Below are 21,790 nucleotides of genomic sequence, written 5' to 3'. Positions count from 1 at the left end.
TTGGCTGGTTCTTTGCAGTTCCCGTAATAGCTCTAATATTTGTATCTTCTGAGTCACGTGGGAAGAAGTGATTTTTCAGACCAAATGGAATTACCAGATTTTCTGTAGGGAACTGTTTGAACCCCAGAGTTTCAAAACCCTGGCAACAATTGCTGCATAGGACGTCAAATATTGTTCAGCCTTTGCAACCTAACAGCATGTCAATCAGTAATGTATTGTAGTTAACATTTATCTCCTATATATAGGCCTCCAAGTGCTGGTTGACTGGTAAAAATAATACAAACCTATACAGAACACTGAAAAATGACTGGTGCTGACTAGCAAATAAGGCTTAGGGAATTGATACTTGTTCATCTTGATGCTTAGCACTGATGCCAGGATTCTGCTTCTTCCAAGTGCTCGGAGAGGAACTCTTGATAGCGTATCCCTGGAGACAATAATGCTTTGTCATGTTTAGCTTTCACTTATAGATTCTTGAGCTGTCTTAAATATTATGTGTGGTTACTTGGCTTCTGAAATCTTCCTTTGCATTAAACAATTTGTTAAGAATTTATAATTAATATTTTACCCTGTATTTTTTCCAGTGTTTAAAACTTTATTGTTTTTGTGAAAATAGGGATTGACATTTACTCTTTTCTTTAAAAAAAAAAAAAAAAACCAAACAACAAACCATTCGAGGAAAAGTTAGGTATTATGCTTTTTGCCAGAAGTAAATTAATAAGATTCTACTGCAACTATTCAAATATTTTGATAGAAATACACCTTAATCCAAAATCCTTATTATCTTTGGACTTGGTTTTCTCTTATAGGAAGAAATATATTGATGCTTGAATCATGAACTGTATAGAGGATTCAAATGTAGTCAATGTACAGTGGTAGAGTAACTTCCTGTGTGTGGAAATTGATTTCTAGGAAGAAATTACTTAGATTAGCACTTGAATTCTTTGCTCTTTATAAACGTGTCCCAGAAACTGAGGAGCGTGGGGAAAAAGATTACTAAAAATGGTTCTGTAAAGTAGCAGGTAATTTGAGAATTGTTTTTAGTCTTACTGGGGTTTCAGCGTATTTATATTTTGAAGAGGAAAGGGTTCTTTTAACTTCTTTGTTCATTGTGGGTTATATTTAGAGCAAACAGGGTGATATGGCCAGTTAGAGCAAGACACTGACATTTTTTAAAAGAAGTAAGTGACTTCTAATAGCATCAGTCTTTTGAGATGCACAGAGTCCTGCAGGCTCTGGTCATAATAAGTGTATGTGTATATAATGTACTTATAGTGTTCAGGAAGCTAGAGTTTTTACACACCTGTGATTTATAAACACCCACACCGCAGCTTGAATTATTCCCCAAAGAAAAGAAGAAGAAGAAAAAAATGTATCAGTTGAAGCAAGTTAAAATAACAGTCAAGATGTGCCAGCCTCTGTGGCTCTGGAGGATGGCTGAAAACCATGTAAATGGTGTAGCGTGACAGAGACGTTTGAAGCTTTACCCAGGATTGTATTACTTGTGGACGTTCAAAAGTGAGAGGTGGCAGACAGGCATGGAGCATGGGTCAAGGAACTTGTATTGTTTGGAAATGCAGCATGTTCCTCAAACAGCCTGTTCTGTACATTTTTTGTGGAACCTCACCGTTTGCTAAGGCTGTCTTGTCACGATAGTCTACCCAGCGTGTGACTAGAGCAGGGATGGCAACTGCTGCGTTAGCGTGCATGCCTGTATGTCATGCAGCGCATGTTGCAAACAGACACGTTAGAAACTTGCGCCTTCTGCATAATAGGCACTTACATAGAGTGTGTTTTCATGTTGAATTCACACCACGCACATCCTAGCTTGGAAAAGGTTAATTAAACATATGCTGCTTGCTTAGTGGGTATATGTCTATTAAAAAAATCTTTTACTCTGGAAAACAGACCAAATGTGACAACTCATTTCAAAAAATGTAGGTGATTCAGGTGGATACTCAAACCCTGATTCAGCAAGGCAAAGGTCCTCCATGAAAAGGTCATTTTTCTGTAGCTTAAAAACCTGCTGCTGTTTTCTAGGTGTAAAGCACCAAGACTCACAGAATTCTTTCTTGGCATTTTTGAATGCGCCTACCTCTGCTCTGGATCAATTTGAAGTAAGTGTACAGATTTTCTAACTCTCTGTTAGTCAGTGCGACTACTGCTGTTATGTGCAGGTTATATGCATATTTGCTGAGAGTTTGCTACTGTATTTTAATCATATTGCCCCGTTTATATTTGTGTATAATAATATGTGAGAATTGTTTGTCATTTATGGTGCTGGCTCTCTTCTCTTGAACACTAGTAATCATAGTGAATTCTCTCTCAAACCTTGAATGCAGAAATCTTCCTGATTTTGTAGTGAACATGAAAAATGTAGTTGTTCAAATGACCTGTCATTGTATTCAGAAAAATGCTAAGTAATGCGGATACTGGTTTGGTAAAAATGAGAGAAAATACATAAATAATCCTTGAATGTATTCCATGAAGTCATTGGTACTGTATATTTATTAGGTTGTTTTCATCTTCTGTTCATTTTACACAGATCTGTAAAATCCAGATAATTACTATTCATCTCTTCTCCCCAGATCCTATATACTGAAAAAATAAATCTGTTTAATTCCTTTGTCACTTTTAGACAAAAGACCGGTTTAGGTAGAAAACCTGGAAGAAAAAAATTGAAATGATACTATAAATTTCATATCTTCTTTTTTTAATCAACAGTAAGCAATGCATCATTTTTCTTTTAAAAGAACAGCTGGGGTGAAATATTGGTCAAACTGAATTCAGAGGGGACAAGGCACCACCTTTACAGTTACACATTGGTCTCAAATTTGCCCCTGTTTTTTTTTTCTGATGGGTGTACAAGGTCATCACATTTAGCTATGAAAGAGCATAATCCGTGATGTTATTGATGTTCCAAAATTTACTTTCTTTTCATTGTGTATTCATTAATTCATTGTTCTCTCTTGAAGTCCTCACAATTAATACAATTTTTAAATTTGCTTTTTAATTATTTATCTTACAAGTTACTTTCAATATAAAAATCCTGTTGGAGTGTAGGAATATTATTTTATTGAGTGAATACTGGAAGAACATTGGGTTTTATACAGGTAGTTTATTGATTAATTGTCTGTGAAAGGCAATTAATGAAAACTTACTGAGGTAACTGTTACTGGCACTACTTATTTACAGTTCTTTGGTTTTGCACTTTTATTTATACTGAACAGTTTTCTTCATCCATCTCTCTCTCTCTCTCTCTCTTTTTTTTTACTGCTGTTTTCATTAAAATAGGATTCCTTTTCCTCCTCTTCATCCTCATTGATTGATTTTATGGATGACGTAAGTCTTTGACTTTCAAACCAGTAAATCCCTCAGTAACAGAGATCATCTGATTGATTTGGAATATTCAAACATCAGTGCAGTCAACTTAAAAAATCTGCAAGTGCAGTGGAGAACAGAATATTTCTATAATAGCATACTTAAACCTATTTAGATAGATAGATAGATGTTCATTTCTAAAGTAAATGTTTTTCTTTAGGTGCAGGTGAAGAATTCTTAATTGCAAACAGTTTTTCTAATGGGGAGAAGGTGCTTTGGGGCCTTATCTACTGATATGGCCTGTGGAAAATGGTTTCAAAATTACTGGCACATTTATTTCATTTAGTTCTATTGCTTCATATTACTTTATCATTAGCTGTTTCCAAAAGTTTTCTGATCACTTCAGTGAAAATTGTTTTCCTTGCATACAGTTAATTTCTGTTTGCTCAGATAAAATGTTGTCTCTTTTTTAGCCTGTATTATAAGAAGTAATTTTTGTTATAACTGAAGTGAACTGACTACTTTTTATTGCCATTTGAGATGCTAGTTTTCTGTCAGGGCAGTGTTTAAATATTTACCCTAGTTAATTGCGTACTAAGGGAATTGAGTTAAAAGCTGAAAATTGACTGCATTATATTTCTTCCAGACTGAAGTAGTAGGCACATAAAAGTAAATAATAATAATCTTTTTAAAATCAAAGTATATACCCTATGCATCCATGGTGGAGAACCATCCATTACAACTCTGTAGGTATATTGTGTGTGTACGTCTGTGTCTGCTTGTATATATGTGTATACACATACGTATTTATACATTGGTATTTAAAATAGTACAATCCTATTTGCATTAAAATGTGATATAATTAATTTTATTCTAGAAATGTCTGCTGTGAAGGGTGTAACAAAGAGGATATAGTATATGGGCCTATTCTACCAATTGCATTTCCTTTCACAAACTCTGAAAGAATGCTTTTCTTCTAGATGCTTTTTTTCTGTAAATCAGGTATATACCTTAGACAAAATGTGAAGGTACGTCTGTGGTACCGTAGTAGAAGGTATTTGCCTGCATTTTTGTATAGCATATAGAAAATTTTGTCTTGCTGATATCGTTGGAATTTTCTTACACAAAAAAAACAAGAGTACAGTTTCCTGTCATGTTAAATCTACAATAAATGAATAATATTTATATCCTTTATCTGGATTAAAGAAGTGTTCTCTATCTTGCCTGAGTATTAGGAACACTTAGTTTGTATCAGCAGGTTCTTTCATAGAACATTACCTTTAAAAATATCTAATACTCTCTCCTAAAACCTGTTAAAAGAGAAATAAAGTACATATGTGGCAGCATAGCTGATAATATTCTATTTTGCAAGGGGAAACTTAAGAAAGTTTTCATGGTTGCTATCTAGTTAGTTTTGAAGGACATTGGTACTTTATTCTGTATTTATTGTTGGTTGTTTTTTCTTTTTAAAGAAGGCAGCATATTTTTTTCACAAGCATTTTGACAAAATCACAGTTTTTAATCTATGCAAGTGAATAGTTTTCAACTGTTGGTGTACATCCTTTCAGACATTCTTCTTGATTGGTCTACCCAGATCAAATCTTTCCAGATACCCATCTTTTAGTCTTAGGTAAAACTCCAGGTATTAATGTGTATATTGTTGCATGTGGATGACTTATTACACGCAGAATCAAACTTCCCCTGTTACATCTTCAATCTGAGTGGAACGGGAGCGTTTTTTTCTCAGTTGCATTGGGCAAGAGTACATTTCTGGACTGGACTGGCCAGGGGCTAACGTGGCTAACACCGAGGCAGAGTTCTTTCTCATCTGGCAAAACTGCAGAAGAAGAGAGTTGACTGTTCAAAGATGGGAAGAGTATCTTGCAGACAAATACAAGACTTGTTGAGCTACCTGTCTTTATTAGAAAGAGAAATAAAGCTGATGTCCGCGTTAGTAGGTGAAAGGTGGTATAATTAAGTTGTGCTTAAAGTCAGTTCTGCATCTTTCGTTTACTGGACAATTACTTGATTAATTCATAGAGAGATTCATAATATATAGCCTCTGAATTATCAAAATGAATGGTTATTTATGTTTTAGCTCATTGAGTTGGTTCAATATCTATGTATTAAGCAGACTTAAATGAAAATAAGGGTATTATAAATGGCTCCCCACTGGATGTGACCTCCCATTCCCTTTCCAATGTCTCTTTTTGACAGTAGTTACCTTGAAGTGCAGTGTTTCTTGCAGCATCCCAAGAAGAATTAATCTGTGCTCAATCAAACCTGAGAAGCGTGTGGGTTCTTTATATAAAGACCAAGGAAGAATTAGAAGTCCTCAGGTCAGACTCTTGCAGTGCTGCAATATTGCATGGGTTTCAGGAAAGCCTCTCCTGCAATCAAGAACCCAAAGTAAATATTACTGATGGCCCATATTGTTTCTTCACCCTCTGTGCTTCATTAAGAAATGACAGAGAGAGTGTAAAATAATAGGCAGTTGCAGTTACATAGCACTCTCTGCAAGATCTCTGAAGTCTGTTTAACATAGATGTGTAAGCAGCACTGAGTTTGGCCCACCGATGACGTTTGGAGTTTACTAGGGCGGGTACCTCCTGTGTGTCTGCCATCCAAACAACGTAATTGTTTATAGCACTCTGTGAATGACTGGAGTTAATTCTAATTTTTTCAATGAGGAAAACGGTAGTTTTGCAATTTCTACTGGAGAGAAGTAAAAATAGATGTCCTGCTGCCTCTGTAGCCTGCAGATGCTGAGCAAGAAAAGTGGTAGCTCACTATTCAGATGAGTAGCAGTCACCGTTGGTTCCAGCTGTCCCTCCTTGAAAAGATACTTGGTCAGGCTGGCAGAACTGGTGCCTAAATCCTCACAGCTGCGAAAGCCCATGTGTTCAGAAATGATCCTTGTATCTCCTGTGCACACGGGAGGGCGCAAAGGGGAGTAGGAATGGGTTTTGCTGTCCCTGGTTTCCGATTTTGGTGGGAGGGGAAGTCGCCCCCAGTGACTCTAATATACTAATTTCTAAATCCTTGCCGCTGTTTCTCCTGTGTGTTGCAGGCTGTCTCTCAGTAGTGTTGTCTAGGTGTTAAGTCTCCTGTGTTCACTAGAAGTGTCTGATAATGGAAGTGTTGAGGTTTGGTTTTTTGCCAAGTGGATCTTTGTGGATCTCACTAGCTACTAGAAGCAATCAACTTGTTTTATTTAAAGATGAATTTGTGATTATTTAATAACAATAAAATGGAATCCCATTTTCCCTTGACAAAACTATTTTCCCCACTTGCTAGAAAATACTGTTTTTCTCCTATCAACACATTACGAATTAAAAACAGATTTCTTAAATCCTCCTGCAATCTGTCCTCACATGGGCTTTGGTTAGACTAAACAAATCTGAACTTTGTAAATAACCACAGAATAAATCATGTTCTGAATTCTCGTTATTAAACAGAATAAGCCATAGTAGTGTGTGGTGAGAGCCCTGACTCTACCTGCGCATTGATAATTAAGATTAGAATAATTCTGGTTCTTAATGATACTTTAAACTGGACATACTGCGCCGCCAAGAGATTGCTTTACTCGTATTGTTCAAAGTACAGAGATGCTAACTGCAAATTATTAGTGTAACGTAGTCTGCAGTTTCACTGCTATTGTCCAGTGTAAAACTATAGACTTTAAAATAACTGTTCCTTTTTTCTGATGTTTCTTCCCTCTTGTTGCCCCAGAATACCTTGTTTTCAAAATACTTGTAAAAATGAACATGTTTGTGTGTGTTTAAACACTACCTCTGGAGATACAGAGTGACGAATTCTGAGCTGATGTATGTGTCACTGTTCGGTTTTGTAACATATTCTCCTCCTTTCTTTGTTAAAGCGCTCTCCTTCCTGTATTCCAGCTAACAAAGGCAGACGTGTAAGAGGCTGTCTTACTCTATGTGGCCCTTTATTTTTTGCCTGTTGTGTACATGCCTTTGTTTAATGTATGGATTGTGTATTTACCTCACTGCATGTCCTGTGCTGCTGCTACCGTTTGCTGCTGCTGCTGTGCTTTTTGTTGTTTTACAGCTGTGGGCTAAAAGCTTTTGGAGTATTTCATTTGGTAATCCTATGAGCAGAATATCACAGTAACTGGAGAAGATGCTTTGGATACTTTCTCATTTCAATATGAAGGTTCTTTGTGAAAGCTGATGAGGTAGATGCAGGTTGGGAAGATGAGCAAATGTCAAATGAGGGCCTGTTTGTTTCCTTGCCCTTAGCAGAGAGCATGTGTTGAGTTACGGGAATTGCCTATAGACGGTAGAAGTTTGGCGTTTGGGAGGCATGTCATAGCACATGATAGAAAATATCACAGTACAGAGATAAATGGGAAGTGGGGAATCGAGTAAATTAAAGCATAAAGGAGGGCAGGAAAAATTCATACAAGGAAAACAGAGTTGGATGTGTTACAGTCTGTTAAGCTGGAAAGCTCTATGGTGTTTCAAAAATCAAGGTGGATTTTTAAACATGGCGTTACCAAAGCTTTGTCAGACTGAATTCGTACCAGGTATGTAATGTCCATTTTAAGCTCATACTGCCACTTTTGTTTCTTTTATACACAGATGATGATAGGAATAGGAAAGCATACAAAGCATTTATATTGAATATTCAATAAATAAGCAATAATGCCCAACAGCTCTAATAATGACCTTACCTATGCAGTTCAAAGCACACCGCTCATTGTCTTAGGCAAGCTTACAGTAACTGCTTGTTTTTGTCGGCTGTGGCTCCAATTCAGAAGTTCATCTCTCCTCAAGATGTGCTTATACACTGGCCAGCTTTGGCTCAGACCTACACAGGTGACACTGTGTAGACAACTAAGCAGTGTCCTGTGGAAGACGACAAGGCTATTACAATTTGGTAGGAAATATTGAAATATGCTTTTGATAATCCAGTGGATTAGTTTAAAACTAATTTTAATGGTGTTAATAAGGTCCACGTAAGCTTTTGGCCATAGTTGAGTCAGGTTGCTTTTGTACTTAGTTCTTCTCATCAAAGCAAGGAACCTGGAGATTACTGCAGCAATACAGCTTAAGGCCCTGTTTCTCCAGTAAAGGTGGTGGTTAAATTCCCTTCAAATTCCGTAATGGTAGACCAGGTTCTGTGTGTTTTGTGGGCTTTTTATGTTCATAAGTAAGGTAAAAATACATTTGTTACTGGTTTAGCAGTTGTCTTCATCCACAAAGGCTTTGTAGCACATTCCAGAAAAGTTCCATCATTCATATCGTGCTTGTACTGAATTTTTTAAGAGACACCATGAAAATTCCTTGGTATGCAGATGCTACTTTGAAAGGGAAAGCCTTTGGAGTATCTGGAAACATTTATGAAATGACAGATTAGATCTCTGAGTTTAACTTGCAGAAGAAAAGGAATGTCTGTTTCTTGCCATGAAAAATTTGCCTTTAGTTACTCATTGGGCTTAGTTTTTAATAATACTTTTAGGAAGAAGGTAGAATTGTTGGAGGTTAAACAGTCTTTGAATGGACTCCAAGTTATCACATGTTTAGAGTCAATAAAAAAAAGAAGTTTAAAATAATTGAAACAATGTTATATGTCTGGGGATTTACTACTTAAAGGCATCAATGTTTCTAATAGTGGATAAAGCTTCCAATTATTATTTGCTTCTGATAAATCTGAGCACAAAATGTTTGCTTTACTGCTAATTTTTGCCTCAATGCTTGAAACACATGATCTATGTGTAGAAAACAGGTGTATCCCAGTGTGAGAATTTCCCGTTTTCATTACAGAAATACTTGCAGGCATCTTAATATGCCTAAGTTGATGAAGCTGATGAGCATTCTCCACCAGATACTTTTTTTTTTTGGAAGGCTATGATAAAACTTAACTCGCTACTATTTAAAAAAAGAAAAAGAGAAAAAGAAAAAAACAGCAACTGCACCTGTTCGCTACCATGACTGAGTTTCTGGAGAACAGGACTGTATATGCATGTATAAGGTTGGCTTGGCAATATATTTTATTCCCAAAAAGCAGTAAAGTTTGTGGAATTCTTAGTATGATGTAAATGGCAAATGAGATAAAAAACACTGGAATGTTCAAATGCTTTCTGTAAACTTTGCTGCATATTTTAGTTCGTGTGCAAGCTAGCTAGCCAAATCCTTAGCAATGGGGAACTGATGATAGCATTGCTCCAGGAAAGCCAGGCATGCAATGGAGCCTTCTGTAGCCCTCCTGCTTTTAGTTTTATTATTAGTGGAGAAAAGCATCCTCATCTTGCTATTTTTTTTTTTTTTTAAATATAAATTTACATAGAAAACTTTGATGTGGAGATGTCTTGTTTTCAAGGAAGAATCCTGCATTCTCTGATTTTTCAGTTGCACTGACAAAAGATGACTTGTTATCCAAGATACCTGGTTGTACCTATATGCCTTGTTGTTCAGTGCAGTTCTGTGTTGGGCTTAGTTTCATTGTGTATCAAGGACTAGGAAAATATTCCCCTGAAGAAACTGTATTCCTGGTAAGGATGTTTTTGTAGTTCAAATAGGGTACAAACCCCCCCTCAATTCTCTGTGAATATAATTAACGCTAACCTCAGGAAATATGTTGTTTGCTCTGCCTTTTCTCCTTATTTTGTCCTAAATATGTTTGCAGTGATTTACATGGTCTATGTGGGAATTCACTTCTAACAAATCTCTATTACCAGTGGACAAAACCCAGCAGTGTTTAGAAAATATTCACTCTTTAAAAATGCTGAATTACAAGTCTCTTCAAGTGTTTATCAGGCCCCTGAACTAGCAGCTCTTATGCATGTGCTCACCTCTCAGCAGAAGCCTTGGTGTGTTCATACTCAATAATTTTCATTGCATTTTTGTACTTTAATTCAGAAGTTGCTTAAAAACTGAATTTTTATCCTCTCAGTTCTCTTTTAGGAATTCTGCTGCTCCCATATCTTATTTTGGTGAGAGTTGAGAATTCATTTTTAATCATGTCTTCTGATTTATTTTTTTGGTTGTTTTTTTTTCTCTTGAATTGTTCTCCTAGATTGATTCAGTTGAGAATTTTACATTGTCTAATACTCCATCACGGGATGAAGACAGCAAGTCTCACCTCCATTCAAGATCAAGGTCTCCTTCTACAGCTAGTGAGATTGAACCAATCGAGGTACTTCAGTGTTGACAAGTTTTTGTCTTTTTTTTAGGAGTAACTGTTTCACTCATATAAAAATTGCTGTTGCAAATCCTTTTCTGTAGAATGAAGGCCACTTCTCTGCAGCGAGACTGTTTAGGACCTTGTAATAGCCTTCTGCACTAGTCGTGAACTGTATTTTGGGGAATGTTGCATTTCCTTTCACATATGGTTAATCGATTAGGGATGGGAACTATGTTGAATCGATTATTAGATACAGTCTCTCTTCATAACATATCCTCAGCCATGAATATGTAAGAAATGCTGGCACAAAGTTAATGTTATACTGTAGTTTGTAAGAGCACACTTTGGAGTTCTGCTGAAAGTCTTGTCAATACGAAATACTAGCCAGGCTCTGCAACTATAATAATGTATCCCCTTTCCCTGTTAAAAAATTTAACACTCTCTTAATTTTACACTAGAAAAGATTCAGTCAAATGTTTAAGATAATACAAAATTATTTTTGACATTTAGGAAATCAGTCTTACAAATCGTTTTGCTGAGAAATAAGATTTGGTTTTCTGAGTCCTTTCCTGTGTTAATCTGTTTTGCTGCTTGTACGTTTGGGGATGGGGTGGGTGGGATGTTGTAGTCTTTTTACTTTATTCAAGCTATCTTTGATAGTGTGTATTTGATGTCTTATTGATCCTTTGGGGACTATGTTCAGGTTACAGATCATCCTCCCCGTTCAATTCACACACCAACCATGAGGACAGCATATATTGGATCGGGACTCTCTGCACCAAAGGTATTTAGTCAAGCATTCACACTTTTTGTATAGTAAGGGGGAAAATATCACTCCTGGGCAACAGCTTCAGGAGAACTGTTTATGACAGTAATCTTACCAGAACTGCCTAGAAGGGTTGTTTATATGCAAGCTGGTTGCTTTCTAAAGCTGAAAACCCCTCATTCTTACATTATGTGATGTGACAAGTTGTACTAGGCATTCCACTGTAGCAGCACACAGTCATTTGATTATAGGAAGAACAGTAGTTTGGACATTAGAAAGAGATAAATGAACCAGAACATGAAGAAAGGAAAAAAGAGACTTTCTGGGAAGAGAGTGTTTTCCGGCATGTGTCTGACCAACCTGCCTCTATGCTCTGCATACAATAAAACTGATGTCACTGTGGGCCAGTCTCGGATTAGCACATCTGTGTGCTAATTAGATGCTTATTTTTGAGAAAAGGCAAAGAGTAAGCCTAAAATGAAACCGTAGATTTGCGTTTTTATAAGCAGTGTAGAGTGAGCACTACAGCCAGCACTGCAGCACTGGGCTGGGAGAAGGAATTCCAGTTTTTCTGTCTTCTGGCTTTTTACTTGCCTAAATATTGATTTTACATCAGTTGTTGAAATTATTTTGCTGTTGGCCAAATAAGCCAGTCAGTGTATGCTATTTCACAGTGAATTGTGTATATTCAAGCAAATGAGGAATAAGATACAAGCTACTGAAAGGAAAAAATTTCTTGTAAAAGTTTCAGAAGTGCCTCGATGGCTTAGGAATCTTCTGTATATTTAAAAAAATGACAGTTTTTCTGCAACTAATCAATGAAGTAAGTCTTTCTAATAGCTCTGTTTTCTGTTTTGATAAATTGCGAAATAGCAAAAGACTTTAGTTGTGTAAAGGAAGGCTAAAAAGTTTGAGCAGACAGTGTTCTTTTGGCAACGTCTTAGTAGATCAATTAAAAAAATACTGTAAGTGCACTTGGAATCATGTGAAACAGATTTTACTGTGCACATCATTTCATTTTTGCAAATATTTGCTCAGTAAGTAACAATTGGCTTTCTAATTTATTATATTTCCCTAAAGAACCTTCTTACTTTATGGTTGCATCAGTTTCTAAAGCTAAGTATTGTTTCCCTGCAAGTTTCAAAACAAGACATCCATCTGTAGACAGAAAGCTTCCATTGTAACAGTAAAACTGTCATTAAATATGGATGAAGTTTGAGCCCTTAGCTGTGATATCGTATGCTGTGAAAAACAGGACAGTGAGTAAAATTTTAATGTACCTACTCATTAAAGTAGTCTGCAAAATTGTCTTATTTCACATCATGTACATTGTCCCAGTTGTTTGGACAGCCTTTGCGTTCACCCTGTGCTGTATCCTTTCTCCACCTACCAGTTGTTACTTTGCTGGGAGTTTTTTTAGAAAAGCAAAGCAGCTTCCTGGATTTTATATAAGGCCTCTTATGAATCGTACTACCACATTATGTAGTCATTTAGCCTTGATGTCATAGCACCAGCACTGCCATCCTTGAGGGGAGAGAGAGAATTAAAACACTTACTCATGTAGTCTGTGTTCCCAAGAACTAACAAGAAGAGAAGCCCTTTCAAAATCAACTTCAGCTATACTCTTGCTTTTAAATTGGGTGTTCTGAAATTCCCTGTGCCTGACACCATAAAACTGAACTCTGTCATGCTTTCTGGCATACAGATTAGAATTTTGAAGAAGTCTGGTATTTTTCTTTGAACTAAGGCAACACTCCTTAGAGAGGAGCACTGAATTTGCAGCTTAGAAAATACTGTGGTGGGTTGACCTTGGCTGGCTGCCAGGTGCCCAGCAAGCACATACATACACACGTTCAACTTCTAGAGTGTAATGGAATAATTTTGGCAACTTTCCTATCTGCAATGGAAGCAAACTCGTGTTCTGAGACAAGGTCTGGTTTCCATGGTTTTGTTTACAGAGGGTGGTTTAAATTATTAATAACGAGCACTGATAAGGAATTTTTTTCAGCCCATGTGTTAGGAGCTCAGATCTCATTTCAGCAAACACAAATAAGCTACCTTTTTAAATGCACCTATGCACTTTTATGTCTGTGAAAAAATAACTGTTCTTCAGAAGCGTTATAGGTATTAACATCCTTGTCTGCTTGTTTCACAGCCTAAAGCCCACCAGTTTGTAGTGAAATCATTTAATACACCAACAAAATGCAATCAATGCACATCTCTGATGGTTGGTTTGATACGACAGGGCTGTACTTGTGAAGGTAAGCACTTGTGAAAGCAGGAAGTGTGAACTGAAGTTCTTGTAGATGCAAATTGCACAGTAAATGTTGTGCTGTGATAATGCAGGAATTTTCTGTTTATATTTTGAGTAACAGAATACGTTCTCGTGCTTCAGTCTTTTAACAGTAGAAGCCAAACACTTTGAACATCTTATGTAACAGATTACCTAGTTATCTGGGGACATACTTATTCCAGTGGTGGTAGAAGAGCTTAGTTCAGTTTACTTAAAATAGTAATAAGGGGCCACAGTCAGTGGTCGAGTACGCTGACAGCAGCTTTGCTTTCTGACTCAGGGCAAAATGTAAGACAGCTTCACCATTCAGTACCACTTTTGCTTCTTTCCAGGACTAATTTATTCTAGGTTTGTACATACACAGAATGACGCTCATCATTGAGAAGAGCTTCCAGCTTTTTGTTTACTAGTAGAGTTGGGCCTAGAGGAAATCATTGACATTATCTCAGTGTGAACTTCTGCTTAGGCTCTTTCTTACCTGGATGAAACCAGACTGTGTATCCATACACCTCTGGAAATGAGAAAATCAGAATTTAGAGCAGATAAAAGCATGAACTGCTGCTGTGCGCAGACTTACATTTCTGTCTCGGTGTAGCAAAGTTCAGTGAAACTATTCAGTTGTTGGTCAAAAAAGGGAGAATTCCTTTATAAATGTCATCATCATTATCATAGCTTTCGCATTGCACAAGAAATAACCATCAAGTCTTTTTGTTTCTCCTCCTCTTCTCCTCCTCACAAGTATGTGGATTCTCTTGCCACGTGACCTGTGCAGACAAGGCTCCCGCAGTATGTCCAATCCCTCCCGAACAGACTAAGGGACCTTTGGGAATAGATCCGCAGAAAGGCATAGGAACAGCTTATGAAGGACATGTCCGAGTAAGTATCAGGTAGCTGCATGTGGGGCACTTACATTAAATTTCTTGTTTTCCAGAGCTGGAATTAAACTCTAATTGGGGCATCAGGGGGGATGGATTCAATTATACCTTAAGGTAACAGTTTGGAGACTAAGACCTAAATTTTCACAAAGCAACTCTTAGCGTTTTCAACAGTAATTCTCTCTCCATCTCTGTCAGCCTTTGTGCTTTGAGTTGGTCTTGAATAATCCATCTCTAGACATCAGATCGTCTTCCAGGGCCTGTGAGTTTTTGAGTCTTTCTGTTGATGCTAGTACTGTTTAGGGTCATTGGTGTGGGTACTTGTATATAAATACTAAAATTTACTCGACACAGTTTTGGCCGTATTCCTGTTGACCAACTAGAGGTGGATTTCTTTCTCTATATTTCTTAATATAGCTTTGAATGAGTTTGTGAAATAAGAAGAATCAATCTGTGGTGCTATGAATTCTTTAAATAATATATTGTGCTGTCTGTGTGGCTGTGTTTGATGCTGTTACTGCACCTGTGCTATTGCTTATGTTGCTTAATGTTATCACTGAATGAAAGCTTGTCAGCCTAGATGAGAGAATTGATTTTTGTACTGTGTGTTTGATTTTTGATTGCATGCAAACGTGCAGAGAGTTGATCAGGATTTATTTTGCTAAAGGTACCAAAACCAGCTGGAGTAAAGAAAGGTTGGCAGAGAGCGCTGGCAGTGATCTGTGATTTTAAACTCTTCCTATATGATGTAGCAGAAGGAAAAGCATCCCAGCCCAGCGTGATAGTGAGTCAGGTCATAGACATGAGGTAAGCTGTTCAGTGCTGAGTGGGAGCTTTTCAGAGGCACTGGGAGGTTTTTTTCTGCTTTTCCTTTTTGTGAAATCAGTAAGCAAGCTCCGGAGCTTTTATGAAACACTGTAATCCATGTTGAGAGCCTCTAATTTTCCAGAAAAAAGCAGTATTTGCAGTTAGCCTGAACTACGCTTGTGTGTTCGTATGTGGCAATTTAAACTTCCATTACTACATCATGTGCCCAAATGCATCTGTTTAGCTGTATAGAAGATCTGGAAAGAATAAAGAAGAAAAATACATTCTTTTGGGGTTGAGTAGAGTTTTGAAAGACAGATAAAACTTTGTTGGAGGATAAAACTAACACAATTTTTCATTCAGAAGGGCTAAATAGTTTGTTCCCACTGTCTTCAGTATTACTGAAATACTACCAACTTCAGCGAAGGTTGAGAACATGTAACATACCGACTAAGTAAAGCTCATCTCTGAACTAGGTTAGTTTATCCAGGAAGTCTCAAACAGCTGTAGCTTATAGCTTCTAGTGAGTTTGGATTCTTGTGAAAGAGTTGGAGAGGTGTTCTTGGTCCAGGCTTATTTTTTAAGTGTGATTGTTTTTATTTTTTTTAAAAAGGTTTTAATTTAAACAGACAAAAAGCAGATACTCTGAATAGATTTATCTCCATCAACATTTACCAGGAATTAATTATGCAACATTGCATTTGTGAGTTTCACCTGCAGATAAAGAGGAAAGGATAATTTTAAAAATTAGATCTCAGTACTGTCTTGTTGTGCCCTTCACAAAACAAGGCTATTGGTACTATGGAAATATAAGTTAAAAAAAACCATACAGATTTTGCTCTTTAACTCTTTTCCAATTATGTTTGTGGTCTCTGCAAGGGATGAAGAATTCTCAGTGAGTTCTGTCTTGGCCTCAGACGTCATCCATGCAAATCGAAAAGATATCCCCTGTATCTTTAGGGTAAGTATTATGTCTTGAACCTAGTAACCCAGAAATACAGGGTTTCACAGTGTGATGTACAGTGTGCATTCACTGACAGCTTGCTAGTATTTTATTTCCTTTGCAAGTTCTGGCCGTGTGGTATCCATGGCAGCAGCAGCAACGCATAAGGATCTGTACATATATCATTTTCGTGGTAAAAATAGCACTGGTACGTTTAGACAAGGCTCTCATCTCCCCTTTATGTGGGTTTTATTTTTTTAACCTTCACAATAAGACGTAGTTTTCTCAACCTCCTGTTAGTCATTTGGAATTCTTCTGTTCTTTGCGACCTTCTACATTCTCATTTCCTAAAGTTGCCTTCTGCTTCTCAATTTAATTTGTTGTGTTATTCCTGAAGCCTTTATTTTATCTATTTTCTTTGTATATATGCATTAGATCTCTGAAAACTCCCATTTATCAGGTAGTCAGTATAGAAATCTAGTGTAAAATGCACATCAAAGTTTATTGTCAGGATTTTGCCATCATTGGCTTTTTCTAATACTATTCTTATTTTTACTAGATATTCTACTGAAGCTTTCACCTCAGTGAAATATCTTTGGTGTCTTATTAATTTCCCTATCATTTCTGTACTATACCATTGTATTTCACTCCTTGTTTTTCCGGCTTTCAGACCGTTCATCATGCTGCGTGCTGAGAGGAGATAAACCTACAAAAGGGACTTTCATTTTTATCTATAGTAGCTGTACCAAATACATGAAAAGGATCATAGATCATTCTTCCATAAAGACCATTCCTATTGCATTAAGTTATTAACAAAAACTATTGGTCTTAAACATACAGAATACTTTGTAAGAAATGCTTTTCATTATAAAATTGCTGTGAGAAACAATTGACCAGCTTATTTAGGGCAGACATTTCTGAATTATAGAATAAATACAAATGCATTTAGAATAAAGCCGAAGTTTTCTCTGTTCTTTGAGTTATTCACATCTACAGGTTTTTCTGCTGTGGGTTCTTGATTGAGACAGAGTGTTTTCTATTAACTGAGGCTAAATTTTTGCATTCTTAGTTCAGACAGCTAATTAAAAGGGCACTTACAGGCATCTGATACCCTTGTAAAAATTATCATGATGAAATTTTTTATTGCTTATGACTTAAAATACATATTTTAAAATTTTCCAGGTTACAGCTTCCCAGCTCTCTGCATCCAGTAATAAGTGTTCAATCCTGATTCTAGCAGACGGTGAGAATGAAAAAAGCAAGTGGGTAGGAGTGCTGAATGAATTGCATAGGATTTTGAAGAAGAACAAACTCAAAGACCGCTCAGTCTATGTTCCCAAAGAAGCTTATGACAGTACCTTACCCCTCATCAAAACAACACAGTCAGCAGCAATCATAGGTATGAAATGAATACGGAGAAAGCTCTAAGAAAAATGGGTATGCTAAAAGCATACTTTTTTGAAAAAAAAAGTGTTAAATTGCATTATCTACTGAATAGAGAGTAATATGTAGTGTTTTTATCCCATATGGAAATGTGGATGGGTTTAAGAGAGAAGTGCAATTCACTACCCGGTACTTTTGTCAGATCGCTAAGAATATTCCCCCTATTCACACATATTCATAATTATGGATAATTTTGACTGAGAATTGGACATTACTCTCTTGTTATTCTGTAAACATTATTCCTTAACTGGGCAAAATTAGCACTATAGAATAGACGTAAATCACTGACTTTACAAAATCTGCCTGTGGGTCCAGAGAGAAAACATAAAAGCAGAGAATTAATTTAGTCATTTTAAATGCTACTGCATAAAATAAGTTAAACTCTGATTATTTAAATATGATATTATAGTTATTTCAAAGTCGGTAGTACACTTAAGTGCTCTGAATGGTTTGTTAAAAATGATGTTTCTTGCTGTTACTTCTACTAACAGGAGAAATGGGAAAAGACTTATTTTTTTCAGAAATTTGAAAGATTGGGAGGTTACCAATGTTTGTTTTGTTACAGGAATGTGTTGGGTTTGACTTTATATTTGTTTATTTCAAGATATTAAAAAACTGTCTCTGTTAATCAGAATTATCACTATTGTTGAAGAAGTATTTCCAAAGAAAAATAACCTTTTTTTTTTTCTCCCCTTAATATCATAGACCATGAAAGAATAGCTCTGGGGAATGAAGAAGGGTTATTTGTTGTGCATGTCACCAAAGACGGTAAGAAATGAGGAACTGGTAATAATTTCCCTAATATTAAATAATCAGAAAGTGACTTTGTAACCTTTTTTCTCTTTCAATATCCTCTGGTTTCATTTTTCTCGATTTACTACATTATCAGCTGGACAACCCCATGTGAGAGCTGATAATAAGGTGGTGTTCTGTGCACTTTCTGTTTCGGGTATCCTTTCCAGTAACAAAGATCCAGCATCTGGAATGCAGTTGAAGGTTTTCTTCCCTTGTTTGAAGCAGGTTCAATACTGAATTCAGACCAGATTGCTCAGGACTTCGTCCAGTCAGGTCTTGAAAATCCAGTCGACAAGGACGGAGGTTCCACAATCTCTCTGGGATGCCTGCTGCAAATTATTCTCACAATGAAATGTTTTCTTTGTATATCCAGTAGGAACCTCCCTCATTTCAATTTGTGACTATTGTCTCCTCTTCTCCTGCTGTGCACCTCAGTAAGGAGACTGGCTTGATCCTTTCTGGAACCTCCTCCTTGGTATTGGAAATGAAAACTTACGTTCGGTATTGTAAAGAGATGTAATGACAGATGCCCAAGCTAATTCAACAAGCAACATGTTTAATTGTATGTTTCAGTTCTTTGAGGGTTTTCCTTTATTCAGTAGTTTTGTGGCTATAAACTGTTTTTGAAATGAATACTGAAATAATACAGCGGTTGTTACTGCATCGGATCTGCTCCTCCCTTTTTCTGATGAGGAAAAGCCACATATGGTATCATTAAAATACAAGTTTTGATTCTGTACTTTTTAATATTGCAGGGAAGCAATAAAGGGGATTTCTTGGGTTTCTTTCATAGTTTATCTTTACAAATACATATGTTATAATCAATTCACACTTCAACATTATTTACTTGGATTCGGGGGCTTTTGTTTTTGTTTTGTTTTTTTAGAGATTATCCGTGTTGGTGACAACAAGAAGGTTCATCAGATTGAGCTTATCCCAAATGAACAGCTCATTGCAGTAATCTCAGGACGAAACCGTCATGTGCGGCTTTTCCCTATGGCTGCCCTGGATGGAAGGGAGACGGAGTTTTATAAGCTGGCAGAGACAAAAGGCTGTCAGTCAATAGTTTCTGGACATGTGCGCCACGGAGCTCTTACATGCCTGTGTGTAGCTATGAAAAGGCAGGTCCTCTGTTATGAACTAAATCAGAGCAAGATACGTCACAAAAAGATCAAGGAGATTCAAGTCCAGGGGAATGTCCAGTGGATGTCAGTCTTCAGTGACCGTCTTTGTGTGGGCTACCAGTCAGGTTTCTTAAAATACCCCCTTCATGGAGAAGGCAGCCCATACAGTCTGCTCCATCCAGATGACCACACGCTATCATTTATCTCACAGCAGCCAACTGATGCCATCTGTGCAGTCGAAATCTCAAATAAAGAATACCTGCTGTGTTTTAGCAGCGTAGGGGTTTACGTTGACTGCCAGGGCCGAAGATCTAGACAACAAGAATTGATGTGGCCCGCAACTCCATCTTCTTGCTGTAAGTTGCCATGTGTGTCAGTGTACTTGCTATTATACATTGAAGTGATGACTGCTTGTATTAGAATCCACAGGAAGTGAAGTTCAAGGATAATTACCTGACAGGTAAATGAATGCCCTCAGCTTCTGTCAGCATTTTTAATCTAGTCAGGGGGTTTAATCCTGATCTCGTTTATGCTAGTTTTGACAACTGTCACTGACTCGTACTGCTGTAGCACAAAGAGGAATCAAGGGTCAGGATTTCTAACTCTGATGTCCAATTTCTAAACACGTGGCCTGATCTCTAAAACAGCTGAAAGCCTCAGGTCCTACAGAGGCTAATGGGTTCTTTATGCATTTGCTACCACTGATACTGGACTGTTGTTATTTAAAGTCATAAAATTTGATTGTACTTTGGCTCAGCATTGTGATTCAAGCTTTCTTGATGTTCAGAGTCATCAGGATCTGGTAGTTTGACTTGATTTTCTCTAATGGTGTTTATTCCTACTTAACGGGTTTTTTTCTTTTCTTTCCTTACTCCTTCATTCTCCCTTCCTCAGCATTTTTTTTGACACTCTTCTCATTCATCTCCTCTCTTTGCTTTTTTAAAAATTTTTTTTAAAAATTTAAGTTTTTCCCCCTCTGTCTCCCTCTTCCCTTCCAAAATACAATGTATGGCAGGCAGTGTAGAAAATATATTTCATAACCTCAAGGGAAAAATACTGTAATTTTTCAAGATTTCAGTTTCCAGCAAGAACTGTGTTAAATATTTATTGCACGTTTTTTCAAAGCTGGGGCTTTATCTTTGTGACGGTTGGAGGAAAAAAAACCCTGCAATGCCCATCTTCTTTTTAATGTCTTTCTGAATGAGGATAAAGATTAGCCAAATTTGTCCTCAGAGTATCTGTGAATGAGCCCAGTCTTATGTTGATTTTTAAAATAGTCTGCCTTCTTACTTCACTGTGACAGCAGTACAGTCACACTGCGGAGGAGGGGAATGTTTCACCTTGTTTGAGTGAAGCCCCTTCTGAATGTGGAAGGAGCAACTTTTACAGGCTGTATGTCACTTCTTTTCAAGCAAGAGTGTGATTATTACAATGGACTCAGAGAATAAATGAATGAAAATAAAAGATTTTGTGATAGATTGTAAAACAGGTATTTTCACATGTAGTTCATCTATACTGGTCATTGATACTTGTGAAAGTTTTTTGATTGCCTTAAATGAAGTGACTTGATGTTATTTCAGTTCAGAATGGAGGTATATTTTATAGCAAAAACTGTTACATTTAAACACAAATTGGATGCTCTTGTTAGTCTTGGCAGACCATGGCAGTCTTGTTGCCGACATGGAAATACTGAATTCTCCTTTAGAAGTGGTCCCAGTGGAACAAATGTTGTCCTGGGGAAATGTGCCAGATGAGTAGCACAAGAATTCTCTTTACAATCCAGAAAATAAGAAAAGAGAATTAAAGCTAGAAGGAAACATGAAGATTTTATGACTGTGTCATGGTGCTTAGTTCCAACTGATGTTCATTCACTACATAATCCAAAGACTAGGAGCTCAGTTTATTCAAATGACAGTTATTAAATAACAACAATATATTTTCCTACCACATCATTTTCAAAATGCGAGCTCTTAAAAATAGGGCTTTTAGAAGAAAAAAAACTTTGAACCACATCAGTGTTTGGCAGAGTAAACTGTAATCCCTTGTACTTCAAAAAGTAGTTTGGTTCTGCAAAGTTCAAAGAAAAGTCATGAAGGTTTTAGGTTTTTTTGGTGGTGGTTTGCCTTCAGAATAAATTTCTTGGTCATTTTTGAGGTAAAACACACTTTGCAAAGATTGTTGTTGGGTTGTGGCATGGGGGTTTTTTGTAATAAATATGGTTCAACCATAAGAAATTGTATATTTTGAGCCCCGTCTATGACATGACATGTCATA

General features: G+C 36.8%; 1 protein-coding gene across 5 annotated transcripts in view; it reads left to right on the top strand.

The window, feature by feature from the left end:
* CDC42BPA (CDC42 binding protein kinase alpha) overlaps positions 1-21,790 on the top strand; it is a 192,863-nt gene that overhangs the window by 147,068 nt on the left and 24,005 nt on the right. For all 5 annotated transcript variants that reach the window (XM_076334697.1, XM_076334693.1, XM_076334692.1 and 2 more), the window contains 10 exons: positions 2,041-2,117; positions 10,363-10,482; positions 11,174-11,254; positions 13,392-13,497; positions 14,269-14,405; positions 15,072-15,211; positions 16,091-16,172; positions 17,337-17,553; positions 18,303-18,365; positions 19,279-19,872. In XM_076334697.1, the coding sequence (XP_076190812.1) occupies positions 2,041-2,117; positions 10,363-10,482; positions 11,174-11,254; positions 13,392-13,497; positions 14,269-14,405; positions 15,072-15,211; positions 16,091-16,172; positions 17,337-17,553; positions 18,303-18,365; positions 19,279-19,872 (1,617 nt within the window). The remainder of the gene's footprint in view (positions 1-2,040; positions 2,118-10,362; positions 10,483-11,173; positions 11,255-13,391; positions 13,498-14,268; positions 14,406-15,071; positions 15,212-16,090; positions 16,173-17,336; positions 17,554-18,302; positions 18,366-19,278; positions 19,873-21,790) is intronic.

The sequence above is a fragment of the Aptenodytes patagonicus genome, chromosome 3, assembly GCF_965638725.1.
Source record: "Aptenodytes patagonicus chromosome 3, bAptPat1.pri.cur, whole genome shotgun sequence".
Classification (NCBI taxonomy): domain Eukaryota; kingdom Metazoa; phylum Chordata; class Aves; order Sphenisciformes; family Spheniscidae; genus Aptenodytes; species Aptenodytes patagonicus.
The sequence above is the reverse complement of the archived record's forward strand: the minus strand, read 5'-3'. Positions and strand labels throughout refer to the sequence as shown.